This window comes from Eptatretus burgeri, chromosome 16 (assembly GCF_056783735.1).
Source record: "Eptatretus burgeri isolate ZD-2024b chromosome 16, Ebu_testis_v1, whole genome shotgun sequence".
NCBI lineage: Eukaryota > Metazoa > Chordata > Myxini > Myxiniformes > Myxinidae > Eptatretus > Eptatretus burgeri.
The window spans coordinates 44509801-44527195 of NC_140976.1; the positions used below are offsets into that span (position 1 = coordinate 44509801).

At 41.1% G+C, this 17395-nt stretch overlaps 1 protein-coding gene across 4 annotated transcripts in view; it reads left to right on the forward strand.

Annotated features, from left to right (window-relative positions):
- The window catches only part of LOC147011000 (acetyl-CoA carboxylase-like), a 171849-nt gene that overhangs the window by 44925 nt on the left and 109529 nt on the right, over nucleotides 1–17395 (forward strand). For 3 of the 4 annotated variants that reach the window (XM_085858679.1, XM_085858680.1, XM_085858681.1), the window contains 5 exons: nucleotides 3994–4075; nucleotides 5884–5982; nucleotides 9614–9714; nucleotides 14034–14144; nucleotides 15873–16082. In XM_085858679.1, the coding sequence (XP_085714805.1) occupies nucleotides 3994–4075; nucleotides 5884–5982; nucleotides 9614–9714; nucleotides 14034–14144; nucleotides 15873–16082 (603 nt within the window). Of the gene's footprint in view, nucleotides 1–3993; nucleotides 4076–5031; nucleotides 5052–5883; nucleotides 5983–9613; nucleotides 9715–14033; nucleotides 14145–15872; nucleotides 16083–17395 lie in introns of those variants that run through there. The other variant, XM_085858682.1, reaches the window with a different exon arrangement.

The window sequence follows — 17395 nt, forward strand, 5'->3', positions numbered from 1 at the left end:
TGTATCCAACTTTCCTCACCAGCAGATTTGTCTGTTCTGGTTATCATGTTGGAATGGCATTGACATTCGTTTACATCAGGAGTGTTTGTTAACATTTTATTTTGTTATATTAATGGTGTAGTATTAATTTGTGTTTGGAATGAAAATATAGAGGGATTGTGTTTATAAGAAGACAAAGGAAGTTGTAAAAGGGGGGCGTTGATGAGGAATTTTTGAGTTTCGTTGACTTCTGAAGTCTTGTTGTTATCGTTTAGAATTTCTCAGTTTTGTTGTGGAACTTTAACTGGTTCTATTTTATTTCTCTTACTTTTCAAAGACACCGATTAATTCATTTTCCACAACGTGAAAGTACATTACATCAGATTTTTATTCAAACTTGGTACTTGGTCAGTCCCAAGGAGTACAAGCCACTGAGATTCTATACATCACACGTGCTTGCACTAAAACAAGATTACAATTTCTGGTATTTATATGCTTTTCATGGGAGAGTGGTGGGGGCTGTTAAGCCTTAACTGCATACGTGTCTTCGAGGTGAGAAGCACATGATGAAATTACGGCAAAAGTTTGCTGTTATCAGCCCAGGTCACATTGTACCATAGCAAGACATTCTTTTTTTTTTTTATCAACATTTAGGGCAAAAGACTCTTGGCAAAGGGAAGGAACACTGACAGCCAATTCGACTTGTAGCATAAAAATTAAAATTGTAAAACACCAGCACAATTACAATTTAGAGTACATTAAATATAATTATTTCTACCACATAATTATTTCCTCCAAAAGGAAAAGGCGGGGTTTCCCCGATTGAAATGGAAGGCTGTGACGTTCATTCATCCCTCGTGGGCGATTTATCATAGCTGGAGAAGACCGCTCAAGTTATCACTGAAATGGGACTTGCTATTTATCCTTCGGTAGAATTCTTCTTCAATTGTCTCACAAAAGGTTGAGGAGAAGTTGCATGCCATTGCGATCTGTAGTGGCATCATTTTCATGTTATAATATGTAAATATTCTCGAGCTCGGGTTAATCGGGGGTTTCCCGGAACCGGATGCAACCGGAAGAGAGACGAGCAGGTTGTTTGTTCGCGGGCGGAATAAACGATTGACTCGGATTCTGAACGTCTCAGACGTCCTTTCCATTCCATTCCATTGGGACCGTGCTCTATGCAGAGCGTTGGTGCTGCCTAAGCAGCCTCCTTGGCTATTGGGCACAATCCTGGACAGGTCGCCACTCCGCCACAGAATACCAGCAAGCTGGCACTCATTTTGCCGACCTCGGAAGGATGACAGGAAGTCAACCCCACCCGGTATTAATTCAACAACCCAATGGGATTTGAACTCAGGATTCTGGGATCCCAAGCCCACCACCATAACCATTAAGCCAACACCAGGCTTGACATCTTTTCCTTCCACACTAAAGATCTGCCTGCTTGGCGTTTTGGGCGTGAATGACTGCCATCTGTTGGTGTCCATCAGATGCATTCCACTCTACAGAGATCTTCTGTGCATGGTGTTGTGCTGAAAAGGGCAACCCTTATCGTTTCACTGGAAACGATTCTTCACCTGATATTGGCACCTTTGTGTGGCTCGTGTTTAAAGAGCTCTTCTTTGCCTTTATTGCACCTTGCGTGGCCTTGCGCGGGCTGGTGAAGTTGTCTGAGGAGTCGAGTTAGTTTCTGCCTGAATCAACATTCCTGCCTTTGGCCCTGTCAGGTTCAGCTGAGGGCGATTCAGCTGAGTACTTCAGCAACTTATCATTCCCTTGTAGCATTTGAACTCCTTTCAGACGTATTCCCATCATTTATACGTTCACGACTCCGACCGCTTGTAATGCAGTGCCCCCTTTTACTCGTTTTGCTAACCTCAGAAGGATGACGGGCTGAGTCAACCCACCTATTGTTAATTCAACAGAAGGAGACCCTAAGGTCTTAAGCCAGCCACCCTAACTGTTAAGCCAACACCAGGCTCCAGCAATGAATGTTCAGGTGAAATTAAAAACATTCTTCCCCAAATATCACTTTCATTTGCATAGTTTTTCTGCTACAATATGGACAGGATCACCACCAAAATGTATAATTTGACATCAATTTTTCAAAATTTTCTGGGGAGCGTGCCCCCTGAACCACCCAGGGAAACTTGTTTTTTCTTTTTTTTTTCAAAAATTCTGCAGCTTCATTCATTTATATTGTTACAGTTGTGGGTCTTCAAGTTTTGTGCCTCCGGGCAGGTAGGAGACGAGAGATTTACGCATCCGCTCCGATAATTTGGGCACGAATGGGCATATCAGGCACACGACTGTGGAAAATTTGCCTGACAAGATCGGCTGAGCATGAGCTGTCAAAATTCGCTTTTATAGCACCTTAATTGCACGGAACAAATCTGCTTGACTTCTGTAATGGATTTATCTGTCAATTATTTATATGCTATGGAGTCCCCGTGGCCATTGCCACACATAGGTTCTCATTAACAAGCAGGATTTATTGCTCAAAATGGGGCAGGGAAGAATAAGACACGGTCGCACGAGTGGCAATCAAACTGTGACAAATTAATTTACAATAACCCATGTGACCTCGCATCACTACGGAACCTAAACAGATAACTTAACCACTCATTAATGGTTAAGCGATCTGTGATGCGAGAATGTATCATGAGTACTTGAAACACACCGGACGAGCAGGAGATAGATGAGAGAATGGAATCTATCCTATGTGGCAATGATCGCCACGTGGTGGAAGTCCAAGGGGAAGACGTTGAAGAAAATGGCAGGTTCTTTAGAATGTCAGGTCCTTAGGTTCTTTAGATTTATTTTACCTCATTGTACATAATTATTTATTGTCGATTTTGTATCCCCTTTTCTTCCCCACCACAACCCGCTGTTATCTCCCCCGTTCCGTTCAATCATCCCCGGCTCTTTTCGTTATTGTGGTTCAGGGAATAAACCCGTTGGCTTTAAAAGCTGTAAGGTTTTCGTGTGTCTCCTCACGACCCCCACAAACATTGTTCGCCATTAATTTGGAACGTCTCCTCAGGAGTTAAGCCACTCGGACATCGTGGGATTGTAACCTCCTGCTGCGACGAGTTTGACGTTGGTCGAGCCGTCGATGCTACATTATAGATCCGGATACGATAATTTTTTTAAACTCCTGAAGTGATTCTTCATAATTGAGAGATAGGGCCAAAATCGATACACAGCAAGGTATTGCAAAACGTTTTGGACTGGTTATGGATAAGTGGGTAGGTGCCGAGAACAGCCTTATTTTGATTTTGGTTCAGGTTCGGATGCAGATCTGGCTTATCAGTGGGATTTAAACGTAAACTGTTCACTCTGGTGGAGGTATGTGCTCTACTAAGTGTCGTTCTTCTTTAATAATGTGCTTGTAGCTTGTGTAAAAGAATTTGTTTTTTCCTAATATCCTTGCACCACTTCGTGTGTGTGTGTGTGTGTGTGTGTGTGTGTGTGTGTGTGTGTGTGTGTGTGTGTGTGTGTGTGTGTGTGTGTGTGTGTGTGTGTGTGTGTGTGTGTGTGACACCAGCCATTCAGCAGTGTTCTGCTTGTTTGCTTTCAAGATTGATTGAAAAATATGTGAATGATGGCAAATCTACCTGTCATCCATTGTCAAATTATTTCGTAATCTTGATAATTTTTATTTTCATACCCTCAAGTCCTATGTGCACAATTTGCACCAGCTCGAGATACCGTGTGTAATAAATAATTGATATATGAAATCATTACTTGGTATATTTTCTGTAATACTGATGACTGTTACTCAGACATTTGGTTGCTGGTTGGTGGTTGTTTTGCACTTTTCACTTGTGCTATCCCAATGCAGAGTTGTCCTCATGCATTTATTTAGTTGGTCTTGTGAAGTGAATAAATGAGCATGCAAAAAGGTTGAAAGGTAACCTTAATTTTTTTCCCTATTGTGATAAGGAGCATTTAATAAAGGCAGGTGACCAAGACATTTGTCTGTTAACGTGTGGTTCTATTGTATTGCAGGCTGTGTGGGCAGGCTGGGGTCATGCTTCTGAAAACCCAAAACTGCCAGAACTTCTTTCCAAATACAACATCACTTTCATGGGTGGGCTGGGTTGCAATGCATATTGTTGGGAGAAGCCGAGTGGGGAAGATACGGAAGGGGTTAATAAAAATGATTTGACCATTCATTGTCAGTAAATGAAGTGGATGAAGAGATGAGATGATTCGTCATTGTTAGCACAGATTTTCTACACCTGTTATTCCAGAGGAAATTATTTGTTTACGTTCGTGGAATGATTTGACCGATATTTGTTTATTTAATTATTTTGGGCTGTGATCTTGAGCTATTACTTGGGTCGAAATTCTGAAGCTATCCACATTGAATTATGTATAGCTTAATTTGGCAAAAATATAACTTTTAAATGTCTTGTGCAAGTTGGGGTGAATTTGGATTTTTTAATTATTATTATTTTTAGATCTCTTCAACACTCTGCTTATAGTTTGTGGACAAAGTACTTTAAACTTTATCATCTTTCTATTGATCAAGCACTTTCCCATGATGTGATATGTGATGAGCTGAGTAGGTTTTTCTATAAAATTTCACCTTTTATCATTTGTCATGCTAATTTATAGTCTGAAAATAATTGCACTACCATGGCACAAAAATGTATTGCTTCAGCACCCTTCGCCTATTTTCTTTGTATCAACAGCAGTCATCTTCATAGTTTGCTATTTATCTGCAATGATATGGAGTGTTATAGTATGCTGTGGACTTCAACAACTCGGTGACAATTGCGCACCCCAAATATCTTTATTGTATACATCACCTCTAATTAATTATTCATCACTGTTCAAAATTGATACTTCGATTGTATGCAACATTCTCAAATACTTGCTTAAATATCAACATTTTGTTGGTTGAACAATTTAAAACTTGTATACGATGTAAAATGTTTATAAATGGCATTGTCCACTCTGAATCAGATTCATTGGCATTGTGGTTCGAATGTCTGCTCTGAGTCTGGGAGATCGGTGGTTCGATTACGACCCTGATTGAGTCGTACCAGACTCTAAAAATGGTATGTGCTGATTCCTCAATTAATGCTCAGCATTTAGAGGATAGAGCATGGGCAAACCCCATTGAAAGTTTCCCATTGGACTGGGGAGGAGGGGTGTGCGTGTGCGTGTGTGTGTGTGTGTGTGTGTGTGTGTGTGTGTGTGTGTGTGTGTGTGTGTGTGTGTGTGTGTGTGTGTGTGTGTGTGTGTGTGTGTGTGTGTGTGTGTGTGTTCTCTTTTTTTTTTTTTTTTTTTTCCATACATGCACTTTTCCATGAGTTTTAGGAACTGGAGAAAGAGAATGAACTTGTTTCGACCCCAAAGTGAGATCAAGTGCATTTGTACATCTTTATTTCTTATACAAGTTAAAAATGAGATCAGAAGTCTCTTCATTGAGGCTCACCCCCCACCCCCCCCCCCAAGTTTCTCCTTTTGAGTCCCTACCTTCCTCTCACCCCAATATTGAGAATATCACTTTTTGTCCAATTTTGAAAATTCAAGTTGCAGTTTGTTTTGTGAATTGCAACCTTCAAAAAGGAATTCCTCGTTCAAAATCGTTTTTTAACGTCAGTTTATTGGCTTATTGTTAGACTTCAACAACTCACTATTTGATCACACCTCCCTTAGCATTGTCTCGTCCTAAATGCTTTTTACTGCTATATTGAAAAATGCCTTTAATACCATTTTTAGTTTTCGTGAACAAGTTTGCAAATCATTACCTGTATTGTTTACTTGTTAATATGCATACACTCATTTTTATTTCTTGCTCTTTGCAGCAGCTTTAAATTCTTAAGGAAATTATTTTTCACCCAAAAGGATGTATAAAGTGAAAAGCTTTTTGTGTTTTGTCTGCAGGACCTCCTTGTGAAGCCATGTGGTCTTTGGGAGATAAAATTGCTTCTTCCATCGTAGCCCAAACGGCTAACATCCCTACATTACCATGGAGTGGCAGTGGTAAGCCTAATAAAAAAACACCCATTTGCTGAAGGATTTTGTTTTGTAATGTTATTCACAATAATGTGTGCGTTAGTAACTGAAAAAAGAAGCATATTTCGTTTGCTTAAGACTACTACGACTGCTACTATAACTACTACTACTACTACTACTACTACTACTACTACTACTACTACTACTACTACTACTACCACCACCTCTTCTGTGATAGCCACAATTATTCCCACGGTTTCTTTTGGGGTTGGCTGGGAACCTTTGTTAGCCCCAAGTCTTCAACGAACTGGCTGGCCAAGCCTGACACTCGACTTAAGGTAGCAGGAATGTGGAATTTCACCTGGGTGCTGGAGATGACTCACCTGCTCTTCACAAAGGACATCGTGGAAACTTCAACGTCGACTAAATAATGCTGTCAGATGGAATGTCCAGTTTAACGTCCATCTGAGGGACGGCACAGATTGATGTCTCACCCAACTTGTGAAACACCAGGGTGACAGCTTAGAGCTAGGCCAAGATTCGAACCCTGAGTAGACAGCTCAGAGGTGAGGTCAAATCTATGCTTTTTAGCCTTTGTGTTCATAGCAAGATTACTATATATATATATATATATATATATATATATATATATATATATATATATATATATATATATATATATATATATATATATATATATTTACATACAGTAGACTAGGCGTAAGTCGTCACCATCGGGACTAAGAAAAAAGTGACGACTTAGACATGTGACGACTTAGGCGTATGCAAACATTAATGATGACTGTGGGGTGAAGGATGAATCGCGCGTGGCCTGGACACGTACGTGTGAGAGGGCGCAACAATATCTAAGCCAGCCATTGTACCAAAAGGGAACCACAATCCTCAGGGCATAGGTGGGGGTTCATTGGTGAGTTGGAAAGTGATCAAACAAAGATGGAATTCATGAATCATTTTATCAAAAGTAAAGATAATGAACAACTGTAAGACAACTCGTATACCATCGGTGATGGTATATGACCATCGACAAATGTGGAATGAATGGCTGTTAGAATTCATTCATTGGAATGAATGTAGAATGAGTTTTTATATGGAATGAAAACTCGTATCCCATCGACAAATTACATGACACACAGTCATCGTGATGACTACCACTCAATGACTATGTGTGAGTGTGGTGATGTACAAAACAAGCCAATATAAACCATGATCAGACTTCAACACTAAGCTCGATCGATCCTTTACTCCTTCGCCAGAGACTGCATTGCACAGCCTGTCTACTTCTTCAGATGCATGTGGGACGGCGCGCTGACTGAGCTGAACGCAGCACAGTTATAAATAGCCTATCACTGGCGGTGTAAACCAATGAGCGTGCATCACGATTCCATGAAATCTGGCTTCTCACGAGGTAGAAGTTCCGTGCGACGAGTTAGACGTGGTAATTTACTTGAGTTTCCATTACGCGGGAATAGACAACATCTGACGACTTGGACGAAGTGACGACTTTGAGATGACGACTTGCAGACTTTATTCAAAGGGATTTAACATTAGATAAATTCGGGACTTTTTGACGCTGCCGACTTCGGCGAAGTGACGAGTTACACGCTGCCGACTTGCGCCTAGTCCACTGTAATATATATATATATATATATATATATATATTTATATATATATATATTTATATATATATATATATATATACATATATATATATATATACATACACACACACACACACACACACACACACACACACACACACACACACACACACACACGACGACTCGTGAACCCGTTGTGAGAGTGGTTGATCAAAAACATCATTTCCAAAAAAATACAAAAATGATAGCTCCAGTGAACTATACCACTGAGGTTGTTTGCATTGATCAAATAATCCTGAAGAGTACTTGACTGAATCGGGAAATGATTTTTTTTAATCATTTTTTCATTGCCCGATTTGAATGAAACTTGATACTGCACACTGCAGGAGAATGATGAGTAAGGTGGCTCTAAAATTTTTGCGCTCTCGTGTACCGTTTTGGCTGTATTTCGGGAACATGCATACATACACACATACAAGATGAGAGTTTAAGTAATATATATATATATATGTATATATGTATATATATATATATATATATATATTTATATGTATAAAATTGTAGCTTGTATATAGAAAAGAAAAAATATATTGTATATAGAAAGCACACAAATTACAAGAATAATAGAATTCTTTATTGAAATCCTGACGTTTCAGAAAACCACTATCTTCTGTCCTCGGAGGTAAAATATTTTAAAATACTGCATGTGCAGCTGCAGAGATGTTAACTGTTCTTATGTCCAACGGAAACAGCTGCGTGTCATGATTGAGGTGCAAGGGGGACTAATCATTTTGAGGTTTGGGATGGATTTAATAAAGAGCGTGGGATTGGAGGGTGGATTTGCTTCGCAGAGTATTGAAAATGGCAGGAGAGAGTAACTTTAAAACTGGTTTCACTCTCAAGCCTTTATGAGGGAAAAGGACAAGCTACCGAGGAAGGACAAGGCAGGGGTGGTGTATGCGATACCCTGTGGTTGTGGAGCCATGTACGTGGGAGAGACAGGGAGGACCTTAGGCCAGCGTATTGCTGAACACCGCAAGGCTTTTGAGTGCAAATATCCCAACAGGTATGCAATTGTCAAACATTGGCTCAAGGCAGGCCACACACCTTTATGGGATAGGGTGAGCATTTTGGTCTCGAACCCAAACAGGACCAGAAGACAGATTCTGGAGGCTTTGCATGCAGAGGAAACGGTCACATCAATCATGGAGGAGATGGTGGAATTTCCTTTCTCATTTGGACCTCTCTTGCATAAACGCACCGGGGAATCCCGGCATTGCATGGGGATTCCACTTCATACGGTCATCCGGCTGTTCATTCAGGAATAAACCACCCCTCCCCCCCAATCCCCCAACCTCCCTTCCCCCACCTCTTTACCACACATGGCCACATTTGCCATTACAATGATAGTGTTTATCAATTTACTTTTTATCTACATTTACCGACAATGCCAGTTACCAATTATTTTCTCATGTTATCTGAAGTTCTGTTGGTGTAATGTAATTGCTTTATTTGAGTGTGCTGTTTGAGCCATTAATGTGTTGATTGTTTTTGAAACTGGTTAACGGTCATAATGCCCGAGTGACGTGATGCGTGCTTTGATTGGTTGTCTAGCTTGGCCCACCCCCACCTTGGGTATTTAGGGGGATGTTGCGATAACCTTTCTCAAGAGTGATGAAAATTAACGGATGCATATTGCTTGGCACATGTTGTTAATCAAAACTGTTGAGTCATTGTTCAATTAAAGGTTGGAGAATTTACTATGGATTCCGTTGATTATATTCCCAACCGCAAGACTGTGTGTGTGTGTGTGGTGTGTGTGTGTGTGTGTGTGTGTGTGTGTGTGTGTGTGTGTGTGTGTGTGTGTGTGTGTGTGTGTGTGTGGTGTGTGTGTGTGTGTGTGTGTGTGTGTGTGTGTGTGTGATATATATATATATGTAATTACATATTTGTTTATACAAGTAACCATGTATAAAGCAAAATTGAGGCAAAGATATGATGTTCAAGTTGAGTATTCTGCTTTTGCGTGTTGCATACAGGCCTCTCGGTGGATTGGGTTGAGGGGCAAGATGCGATGATGAGTGTACCACATGATGTGTATGAGCAAGGTTGTGTTCATGATGTGGAGGAAGGACTGAAGGTGATGCACTAGGATCGTGTCGGTGCTGTCTGACCAAACAGGCTTTGTGTTTGCTTTTTGTTGGTAATACAAGTTGGAATAACTCTTGATTTCTAAATTACCAACCTTCACAAGAACACAACTTGATTCACATTATTATTAGCTGAAGAAGTATCCAACAAAGCATCCAGCTCTTCTGTAAGCTATGCAGCTCCTCGCAAATTTAGTGCTCAAAATGTAGTTTATCGGAAGGGTGTCATTTAGAAGAGTGAAATTAATCAAACGAAGACCAAATACTGCATTGGAGTCATCAGAAGGAACCTGAATTAGTGAAGAGCAAAGATGGAATCATCACGAGGAACGTGGATGGGATTCGAGTTTCAGCTGAAACTCCTGTACCCTCAGACCCGTTGAGGCGCAGCTAAGTGAGCCTTACAGAAAAAAATAGGTAAATGCCCCTCAACCCAAAAATTCTCCTGGACAGATAGGTAAAGAAAGAGAAATATGAATTAAAGAGATAAAAGGGGGAAAAAACCCAAGAATTGGAATGAATAAAGAGAAATATGGAAAAGTAGAAAAGTGTGAAAAGAACAAAGATAGATATATTTCAGCAGTTACTCCCCAGGCTTAAATGCAACAATAGGTACAACCTACCAGATGTCTGTCAGTGGGGAAGCAGAGTCCACACAGCATCAGAATATAGTACAAACATAATCAAACGAAGACCAAATACTGCATTGGAGTCATCAGAAGGAACTGAAATAAGAAAAGAGCAAAGATGAGTCATCAGGTGGAACTTGGGTAGGATTCTGGTTTCAGTTGCAACAATACAAGGCCGACATTCTGAACCTCCTCCAGGTGCTGACCATGTAAATTGTAAATAGATAGGTCCTTTCTGAGAGACAGGGTGAGATGATTATATTTTCCAGGATTTAAGGACATGTTCCATTTACCAGACCAGCATTGATCCATCTAGATCAGCAAAGAGTAATGCTGTTTCTCCCTGCCTGCCAATGGGATGGGGGTACTATATGGCACAATGTGGCGTCATCTGTAAAAAGGACGAGGCTTTTGTAGAGCATTGGAAAGGTCATTTATATCGACGAGGAACAAGCAGAGTTGCACTTTACATCAGGAACTCAATTTCCCACTGCATTGTACTAGCCTTACACCTCCCAACCCCCACGTGTACCACTGGCTGTGATTTCCCTTCTGCTCATATCTCTTGTTCATCTGTGTGTTGTACCGTCGTGCTACCAGTGACAATTCCATCTACATCTCTCAGATAACATGGACAAACTTTTAACCATGCATCCCACCTCTCTTCCTCATATGTGGTGATTTAAATTGTCAACATGCAAATTGGCTTGGTGTTGGTACCTCTCTCACCAGCCATGGCACTTCAACAAAGGACTTTTGTGACTCCATGGGACTGATTCAATCTCTGAACTTTCCCACCTGGATTACTCCCAATGGCAAATCCTCCCTTCTGGACTTGGTGATTACTATCTTTCCCACAAATATCTCCTGCTCTTCCTCTGCTACAATTGGTTCATCTGATCATGTGCTTGTGAAAGTCAACATCTCTGGCTATTTTCAGAGCTGCCTCAATGCTGGTGTGTCTGGCATGCCACTCAAGCAAACTGGCAGGGACTGCAAGCAGTCATCTCTCTTTATGACTGGTCTCCCATATCTACTGCCCCTGATGTGAACTCAGCCTGAGAATTCTTCCATACAAACGTGCTCTCTCATGCACAGATTCATCCCATCATCTTCACTTGTCCTATCCCTTTTCCTGCCCATGGTATACTAGCCTGGTGTTGTCTTAATGGTTAGGATGGTGGGCTTGGAATCCTCGGGTCCTGAGTTCAAATCCCGCCTACCGTTGAATTAATACCAGGTGGGGTTGACTCAGCCTGTCATCCTTCCAAGGTCGGCAAAATGAGTACCAGCTTGCTGGGATGATTGACCCATTTGAGTATCCTGCGTCGGAGTGGCGACCCATCCAGGATTGTGCCCAATAGCCCAGGAGACTGCTTCGGCAGCACCAATGCTCTGTAGAGTATGGTCCCAATGGATCGGATGGATGGTACACTGAATACTGTGGTGAGGCAATTGCTCTGAAGCGACTTGCCTTCTCTTCCTAGAAGGCAAATTCGACTGAAGACAATCTCAATGCTTTCCAAAAGGTCTGCAAAAAGTGTGTCAACTCTCATGAGAGCTAGAAAACAACATCTGTCCAACTTCAAGAATGAACTTTCAAACTTATGTCACTCCTCGAAAACCTGGTGACACCTTGTTAAGTCTATCTTTGGTGTATGCTCCCCTTCAGTCTCTTCCCTCTCTTCAAATGGCAACACTGCCGACTCTGCTCTTAAGAAGTCTGAATGCCTCAATTCTATGTTTGCATTCAAGTCTTATTCCCAACCCTCACTCTCAGTACCTATCCTTCCCTTTTATACCCAACTGCTCATGGACTCTGTGTGCTTTGCACCTGAAAAGGTGGAAAAGTTTCTGTCAACCCTTGACTTTGACTCTGCTACTGGACGAAATGGAATCTGATAACATGTCCTCAAAACCTTCTTTACTGCTCTTTCCCATCAGCTCTCTGCCCTTTTCTTCCTGTCATTTGTGCTAGGTCATCTTCCATCTGCTTGGAAATCAGCCAACATCACTGCACCAAATAAATGGTGCAAAAAACTGATCCCCTCAACTACACACCGATCCGTTTACTTCCAATTATCAGCAAGGTCGTATAATCCATCATCGCAGTTGATTATGAAAGCCTTCCTTTTCTCCAACGGCCTCATCTCCGATCACCAATTTGGCTTCAGAGCAGGTCACTCCACCTGCCGACATTTTGCTGCCGAACTCAGGACCCTGGGATCCAAAGCCCACCACCCTCACCATTCAGCCAACACCAGGCATTGGGAAGATGAGAGATGGTGGTGAACAGCCATTTTGGTGGTGAATATGAGGTAAGGTTGGGAATGGAGGGGGAACATACACCAGAAGTAGATTTAATGAGATGTCGCCAGGATTTAGAGGTGGGAGACAGGTTTGAGAGTTCAGACTTGAAATTAGAAAGAGGTTTTTTTTCTGGCTCTCCTGAGGGTAGCCACACACTTGTTCTGAGCTTTGTGGAAGGAACTGAGATTTCCTTCAGCTTGTTTAACTTGAGTACTGAGATTGCCTCATGTACTTTCTTAACAATCCCCTTGGGTTTCAGTCATTCAAACTCCTGTGTCTCAGTACAAGCCATGATCTTTCTTTGAAAACCACATTTTGAAATTTGTCTTCAAAGTCAGCCACCAAATGGGCATCCTCGGTTGTACAAAGTTCTTCCTTGGCACACCTGAACTCCTATCCACCAACACGACCTTCATTCGCAGCTTCATGGAGTATAACTGTCCCCTCTGGGCTGGCTCCCTGCCTCGCATCTCGCTTAGCTTGATGCAATGGAAACCAAAGCCTTCAAGATTATTGGATTCTCCCATGATGAAGCTGAGCTGATGGGCCTATCACTGCTATTTCCATGCTCCCCCCAGGTTTCTGCAGGGCTCACATGGTCCACCATCAAGCACCTTCTGGGGAAACTACCTAAACCAGGATGACTGCTTGCCTCCACTCATTTGTTCGTCTTCTGTCCACCTGTGGAATCAACTTTAACATCCTCTTCAATCTCATTTTTCTCTCCAGGTGTTCAAGACAGCTGTTCATCCCCATCTTAGATCATCCCCAATGCAAAACCATAATCTTTTCTGCCCTAGTTAACCCCACCCAAATCCCTCCACCTCCAAACTTGGAGTTTCCTTCTGTATCCATGTTGTCCACCCCCATGCATACGTGCTTTGCATCCTGATCCATTCAGTATACGAGCTCATCCACGAGCTTCGAACATGTATACAAAAAAAAAGAAGAAAACAATGTGTCCATCTCAGTTTGAGGCAAGAAAAGAACTGCATCACCGACATCAAAAAAGATTTGAGTTTGTTTAAACCCTTATATTTTATCCAAAATTATGTGAGAACACGATTGGAGGGAAGTTTGGAAGGACATGTATTTCGTTTGTTTGTTTTTGTTTATTTCTGTATTTACAGACAGAAGGTAACCAAAATGAATCTGCATGATGAAATGAATTTGACAGAATATATTTTACAAACCTTATTGCCACTTACATTTTTTTTTTGTTATTATTTTCAAAATGGCTCCGATCCCATCAGTCCTAGGATGGAATTGTTGAGCATAATAACTTCATTGCTTTTCAAATGTTGCAGGTATAAAGTGAATGGACTACATTCCCGGTCATATTGACTGTTTCTATGTGTTCATGTTTGCAGGCTGCTGAGACTATTGGTTACCCTGTTATGATTAAAGCATCGGCCGGTGGTGGTGGGAAGGGCATTCGGAAGGCCTGCAATGCAGAGGACTTCACAAACCTTTTTCGACAGGTTTATCCATTTCATTGCCATGGTCTTTTAACTATTCATGATTATTTACGATAAAAATCTGTCCTGTATTTTATCTTTGTTTTCTTTAAATAAAAAATAAATAAAGAAAACATTTTGCAAAGAGGGCTTGTGTTGGTAGCAGTCCAACACATGTAGTTTGTCCTCTTTTATTTATTTTCTTATTTATTTATTTTGCGATGTCAGTGTCCTGTATAAGTCAAATGCATTTGTGCAGCAGTGTTCAAAATCACAAATAAAATTAAATAAAACTTGAAAGAAACCAGCCTTTTAGTTGTTGCTGGGATGTAAAAAAAAAAAAATTGAAAATTTGTGCAACCTGACAGTACATTAGCCCCAACTCCATTGTAAAGGATGCGTTATTTTGACAGTTTTTAAACTACAACTTTGATTATATACTGTATATTTTTTATCTGTGCCATTTACCAAAAATATAGATAATGGCTACTTGTTGTGTTTGCCATGAACGCTTTAAGATAAATTACCACTTTTTTTTTTTTAATAGAATACTTAAAAAGTGATGAAGGTGAAAAATCACCTCTGTCTCATTGTCATGATGAGGTAGTGTTTGAAAGGTAACAGCTTTGCAAAACTGGACCTAATGGCTTCCTCAAACTTGCAGCTGCCTTCTCGGAGTGTGGTAGAAATGCACTAATAAAAGGATGTTGTTATAGCTGCCAGCTATTAGCTGCCATTTTTCATTTGTGCTGCCATTTTTGCCTCCACCACTGAAGGTGAACAGAGGTTATGTTTTCATCCTTGTCTTTTTGTCTGTAAGCAGGATATCTCAAAAAGTTGTAGATTGATTTTGATGAAATTTGGTGGACAGGTTGGGTGTGTGACGAGGACAAATTGATTAGAATTTGGTGAATATCCGGATCTGGGGATCCAGGGGCAAAAACGATGCACAGTACGGCACGACATTTCAAGAGGTTGTGGACGGATTTGGACATAAAACTTTGTGGATAGGTCGGGTGTGTGAGAGAAGACAATTGATTTGATTTTGGTGAATATCCAAATCTGGATCTGGACACGAGAATTTTAATTTTTTTTTATAAGTGATTCTTCCCCATTGAGGCATGGGGTCAAAAACGATATATAGCACAATATCTCAAAAAGTTGTCCACGAGTGATCACAAAACGAGGCGGATGAGTTGCGTAGGTGACGAGAACAAGCCGATTAGATTTTGGTTAAGGTCCAGATGCAGATCCGGCCTCTGTGGGATGCAAAACGTATACTGTTCAGCCTGACGGAGGTATGCGCCCTACCGAGTGCCGTTCTTGTTCCAAATGCGGTACATTATCCACTGAAAATGAGCATTATGTTGACATAAACCCTGACATCATTTATTGCCATCAGCAGGAGTGAAAACATATAATTGGGCACAAATAACCTCGACGATATGAATAATGTAGGTTGCACTTGGTCATTTAGTCTTCCTAACCTTTTGCCCTTCTTATTTAACGCTCATCACTTTTAGAATGGTGATTAAATTATTCCATGTTTACCGAGTGAAGGCATGCCCATGAGGATCAACATCTTTGCCATATTTTAAACCTGAGAATGGGCCCTGTTTCCCTTAGCCAAAATTGCTTGGCTCAATCTGTCTCCGTTAGAGGTGATTTTAGGGTGTTTGCTGGTGCATATCATGTGAGTGAGGCTGGATCGGATGTTGGCATGTCCTGTGGATAACATGCATGTTGTTTCAGGTCCAAGCGGAGGTTCTTGGCTCACCTATCTTTGTGATGGCTTTGGCCAAACATGCACGCCACTTGGAGGTGCAAATCCTGGCTGATCAAAGTGGGAATGCAATCTCACTTTTTAACCGTGATTGCTCCATCCAGCGGCGACACCAGAAGATTATAGAGGAAGCACCTGCTTTGGTAGCCGAGCCATTAGTTTCAAGACAGATGGAGCAGGTAGGTGCCTTTTGGGATTTTGTGACATTTTTGTAGACAAAGTCTAGGTTCTTGGAAGAGTTACATAAAAAATATAGGAAGGTGTTGATAAATAGTCTGGCTGAAGTTGGGTTTTGAATTATTATTTTTTTTCTACAAGAGACTCATGGAAGAGCAAGGTTAAATTTATACTGGGGTCGTGGAGCAACAATTGGGTACATCTGGCAAGGGGTTACACAAATGAGAGCTACATATATATGTATGTATATATATATATGTATATATATATATATGTATATATATATGTATATATATATATATGTATATGTATATATATATATATATATATATGTATATATATATATGTATATATATATATGTATATGTATATATATATATGTATATGTATATATATATATATATATATATATATGTATATATATATATATATGTATATATATATATATATATATATATATATGTATGTATATATATATATATATATAGTTACGAATTCGCGTGCGATCGGCGCGTACCTCTAATCGCAACCGTGTCGCCGACCGAACGGACAATTCAGTCGTGACCTTCTGGAGCTAACGCCGGAACCCTGTCACGGGTGGGTCTTCAACCCCACCACGGCCGTGCCAATTGTCTACCCGCGCAAGATAGGGTCACTCGCCGAATTCGATATACCTAAGTACCTGCACGGGGAGCCGACCGGGCAGCCGTACCTCGACGCAGGTCGGCTTGGCACACGAACCGCTTAAGCGGTCCATTCTGTTCTGTAGTGATAACCGAGCGGGTATTATCGCCGACCTCACCAGATCCGATTCTATTTAACGGGTGTTTGAAACCCCACTATTTATTCTGCGATGCAAGATGGCATTTTAAATAAGGAAAAGAGGATGCAATGAACGGGATACATTCAAACCAGGCACATTTATTTAGACAACACGTATGCAGGCAAATAGGGAACAAAAGCAAAATACGCATGCAGTTCATTTATGAGGATTGCGGGACGTACGCATGCAACTATACAGCCAAACACAATGCAAAGGAAAGAGCTAATACCGTCTATCTATTATGTACAGTCACTTATACAGTTTTACTTGACAGACGACGCCACGACAACATTCATTCAAAAGCTCAAAAGAAAAGGACCCCCTCACAGACAAGGAGGTCAGGCTGGACCACTTGGGTCTTTATGACGTGGGATCTCGAAGACCGAACGGGTCCCGCGAGACCGTAGCAGGTTACCTGCACCCTCGAGGTTCCTCGGTGGTCGGCGAGCTCTCTCCGGCACTCTCCTCCTGACTGCGTGGCAGAGCTGGTCC